At 37.1% G+C, this 4,581-nt stretch overlaps 1 protein-coding gene across 1 annotated transcript; it reads left to right on the top strand.

Annotated features, from left to right (window-relative positions):
* Nucleotides 1-434: 434 nt before the first annotated feature.
* On the top strand, nt 435-4,575 carry LOC144478896 (glutathione S-transferase D1-like). Its single transcript, XM_078197252.1, has 5 exons — nt 435-594; nt 2,618-2,766; nt 2,894-2,952; nt 3,624-3,765; nt 4,358-4,575. The coding sequence occupies exons 2-5, from the start codon at nt 2,626-2,628 to the stop codon at nt 4,559-4,561; spliced, it is 546 nt and encodes a 181-aa protein (XP_078053378.1). The 5' UTR covers nt 435-594; nt 2,618-2,625; the 3' UTR covers nt 4,562-4,575.
* Nucleotides 4,576-4,581: the final 6 nt, after the last annotated feature.

The raw sequence follows: 4,581 nt of genomic DNA, 5'->3' as shown, positions 1-4,581 counted from the left end.
GATTGCAAAAATATATTTCCCCATATTTATCACTAATGAAGATTATTTCGCAAAATTATGTTTTAATAAAGGCGCGCCATTCGCTTCATCCTGCGCATACGCAAACGCCGCGCGCATATCGCATCTATTAACAAAAATTAGCGACCGCCGCGCTAGAAATAGGAAGAAATAAAACTTGCGCTCTATTTAGCAACCAGTCGGTGGCGCCTCCGCGTTACCTGTAATTATAAAATAAAATCATTCGTGACTCATTCGACTAGTTCCAGTTACTCTACTCCGCCACGTCGGATTCTCGCGCTAGTTTCGACTGATACATCGACCCCATGGGTTTCCTTCACGGATGACTCGGCGTAGTTTTTCTCGTCGCTAGTGATTCAGCAGAATCCGCTCGTAGAACCGTGGTCAGCAACACGCCTCTCTCTACGCGCGCTGGTAACAGGTTGTGGCGGACGAGCCTGCGCAATGTTGCGGTGGCAGGCCGCTTAAAAAGGCGGTTGCGTGGCGAATGGCGTGGCATTTGCAAAGAGATTCGAGGACTAACTCGTTTAGACGGCTGTCAACCAGATTGTATACCGTAACGTTCTTGGACAAACAGTACGTCGTCGTATTTTCATCAAACTTTTGATCCTTCGCGTCTTCTGCGGCTGTAAATTATTCCTGTTCCCGCGTCCCGGTTTTCCGTTCGTTCGTTCGTATGTGCGTGCGCCGGGATTATGTGTGTTTTCGCCGGTTGTGCTACCAGTTCTTCGCTGTCGCAGGATCTATCGATCGACGACGACCGTGCGAATGATCCTGCGTCAAGTGTGTCCGGTTCGATTGATCGCGGTTTGATATGTTATTTGGTAGCGCGGTGATTGATTTACTTCATAGCGCGACTTACGTGGAATTCGGTAATGAACGAGCATAACGAGTGTCGAAATTCGAGGGTCACGTGTGAATGTAGAGCGTGACGCGTTGATGCAGTGTTGCACTTTGGAGATTCAGTGTATCGATTGTTTAGAGTAGTTGATGTTGTATTGAGATAATGTTGGTAGTGTAGTTATGATGTTAATTTGTGATTGATAGCTTGTAGTAGTATTGTTTTTTAAGTAGAATTGTTTTTCAGTAGTTTTGTTTTTTAGTAGTATTATTTTTTAATATTAATATTTTTCGATATTAATATTGTCTAGTACTGATATTATTTAGTACTAATTTTGATATAATATTAATTGCTAATATTGAATTATATTTACGATATTAATTTGTGATTAATACTTTGTAATAGTAATGTTTTTAAATAGTATTATTTCCTAGTACTAATATTTTCTAATATTAATAATTTTTAATATTAATATTGTCCAGTACTAATATTTCCTAATACTAACATCAATGCAATAATAACTGCTACTACTATATTTATAATATAAATTGGTAATTAATACTTTATACTAACAATGTTTTCTAGTACTATTATTTCCTACTATTATTATTTCTTAGTACTAACATTTTCTATTATTTTTAATTAAATACTATTATTCTTTAGTTTTAACATTTTCCAATACAAACATTTCCTAGTACTATTATTTCCTTCTACAACAATAAAGCATGATACGTCTCAAACGCAATAACTCTATTCTCGGAGAATGAATAATGGTTTTCCTTCTACACCGTCCGATTTGTAAACTCTGTTATTATGCTGTACACATCCGCTTAGCTCGATTAGTATTTTTCGTGATCGGAGATTAGCAGAGGTTTTATTTGAGAAAACGAATCGAATAAAGTATACGACCTTGACAAGCTCGTTTCCGTTTCCAATTGCTTTCAATCTCCCAATTATGTTCATGGTTAGACACGCTATCGCGATACAACCGTCCGCCGGTATGGGTTCGTAGCGACGCGTAGCAAGATCTTTCTATAATTTGTGAGACATCGTCGAAGTGGAAAGCGTTTTGGGTTTGTGGATATTGTTTTAGGAATAGTAGAGTGAAAGAAAGTGGCTTTTCATAGCTGGAATGGCTTAGTGGAATTATTTAGAACGCGATAGCTAATCGATAATTAAGATAGCAGAGGCGGGGAACGAGAATTCATTGTTTATTTTACGTATTTTAGCATGAATTTGTTAGTGTTTTTCTGTCTGTTGAATTGGTATGATTTTTGAAAATTATACATCTAAAAATTATGTCCTAAAAATATTATATTGTAATATAATAATATTAATGATATTGATATAATATTAATATTATATATTATATCTTGAAAATATTATTCAGTATAGAATATATTATATAATATATAATTATATAGAATAATTAATATTATTATTATTATAGTATTAGGTAAAAAAATTCTCTATTATTAAATTCGACCATCGCATAAAAAAGCCTTAATAAAAATGCCCAGTCGTTGATTAAATACGTCAAATACATGGTCTTATAATAATAATATTAAAATGCGAACTGCAATCAAACTAAATATAGAAATCCACCCGAAAAGATAAAAATAACCAAAAAATCGGTATCGCAGATCCGTCGAACTCGAAATTGTTACTTCGTCCCCTCGCGTCGTATAAATTACTAGAAAGCTTGGTGTCTGGATAGTTTCGATCGCTCTCGTACTAATATTTCACGTTTGGTTGCAGAACCAGAAATGACGATCGATTTTTATCACACGCCCGGAAGCGCGCCGTGCCGCGCTGTTGCGCTGACAGCTGCCGCGGTCGGTGTTCCGTTGAACCCGAAATTAGTGAACTTGATGGCCGGCGAACAGATGAAACCCGAGTTTTTGAAGGTAAGAGAGCGCCGCCGGTCGTAGTGCGCGAAGCTACTTATAGAGTATACTTGTGTACCGTCTGGCCCGCGTGCCGCGATGCACAATGCATAACCGGCGCAATTAACATTCTTTTTCCTCTGTGCAGATGAATCCCCAGCACACGATTCCCACGATCGACGACAATGGCTTCTACATGGGCGAAAGGTGAGCCTAATTCCATGTTAAATGACTAATTCTTTTCGCACGCAGCTGGAATTGTTGCTGCGGAGACGTGTATAGTTTCGTTTTTCTATCGTTTGTGCTACTTTGAAAATGGCGGGGACGTCGAATTTTCTATACAATAATTATCAGAGAAATGTGTATAGTATATATATATACAGTATATGTAATAATACGCGTTATATATGGTGATAATGTTTATAATATATTATGATAATATCTATAGCATACAATATGAATATATATATAATACAAACAACAATAATATCTCCAATACAAATAATAATCAGAGAATAATAATAAACTCAAAGGAGCAAAAATCATTCCATTTAATTGTGCCATTAAATATCCGAATACCTCAGATACAATATGTGCTTTAGGTCTCTTATAATTAACTCTTCCGTCAACGCACAGTTCTAAATTTGTCCGCGATTCGTATAACAACAGTGCCGCATATAAAGAGCATTTCTGTTGCGCGAGTTGCGAGTAAATGAAAACTCGTATCTCCTTTTTGCGAATTAATTCCCCAACGGAGGCATTCCTCATTTAATGATCCCGCCATCGGCTAATGGAGATTTGATTGCGTCAGGAAGGCACGACAACCGACACGGAGAAGGATAAATACCGTAATATACAGTTCATTCATTCTTTCGCAGCCGAGCTATTATGCTGTACCTGGTGGACCAGTATGCCAAGGATGACTCGTTGTACCCGAAGGACCCGAAGAAACGCGCGGTCATTAATCAGAGACTGTACTTCGACGCCTGCACCCTCTACAAATCGATCGCCGATTATTACGTAAGTTGTCAATTTGCTAAATAAATTATTGCTTCGCGTGACAGATACGCAATCGCGTCTTATAGTTAACAAGGTATCGATTTCAGTGGATGGAAAATAGTTATTAATTTTGGACGTACTACGCTCTAATTTTGTCATCTTTTATAATATAATTTTGCAACTAGTAGTCCGTAATTTTAATTAATCTAGTGTGTAAAAATAATTCAAAATAGTTTCCAATATATGACTGAACCAATAATTTTACGTAAATTAATTAAAAGAATCTTATACTAAATATACATTTACCAAAATCCTTGCATAAAATATAAAATTGAATTAATATAGTAGCAAAATGACTAAAGATCGTAAATATGAATTTTCTCGTCATCGAAAGCAAAAGTGGCCTCTCGACATCGGAACACATTGTAGCGCGCATACAAATGTACGTCGCTCGCTAATTGTCCTCCATAAAAGCAGACTTTAGCAAGAAAAATAGACAGTAGTATGACTCTCCAAGCCCTCGGTAACGACGTGCATTTACCAGTTCAATTTACGTTACCGTGAGCGGAAACGGTGAATTAATCTTTATTGATAACAATATCTACGTTCCCAGTACCCCATGTTCTTCGCGAAAGCGCCCGCTGACAAACAGAAGTACGAAGCGATTGGAACCGCTTTAGCCTTCGCTGAAAAGTTCCTGGAGGGTAATGAATTCTTTGCTGGAAAGACTATGACTGTTGCCGACTTGTCTCTGCTTGCTACCATTTCCACGTTTGAGGTAAGCTCTTTCGAAATAATTCAAGTAGTAGATAGTTGAAAAAGTAAGAAATTAATGTA

The sequence above is a fragment of the Augochlora pura genome, chromosome 3 (genome assembly GCF_028453695.1).
Source record: "Augochlora pura isolate Apur16 chromosome 3, APUR_v2.2.1, whole genome shotgun sequence".
Classification (NCBI taxonomy): Eukaryota; Metazoa; Arthropoda; class Insecta; order Hymenoptera; family Halictidae; genus Augochlora; species Augochlora pura.
The sequence above is the reverse complement of the archived record's forward strand: the minus strand, read 5'-3'. Positions and strand labels throughout refer to the sequence as shown.

Bases quoted from the DNA above. Each gene is read 5' to 3' on its own strand.
- LOC144478896 (XM_078197252.1), top strand. From the start codon at position 2,626: ATGACGATCGATTTTTATCACACGCCCGGAAGCGCGCCGTGCCGCGCT. The intron at 2,767-2,893 runs GTAAGAGAGCGC...TCCTCTGTGCAG, and splicing joins TGAAACCCGAGTTTTTGAAG to ATGAATCCCCAGCACACGAT. The intron at 2,953-3,623 runs GTGAGCCTAATT...ATTCTTTCGCAG, and splicing joins GGCTTCTACATGGGCGAAAG to CCGAGCTATTATGCTGTACC.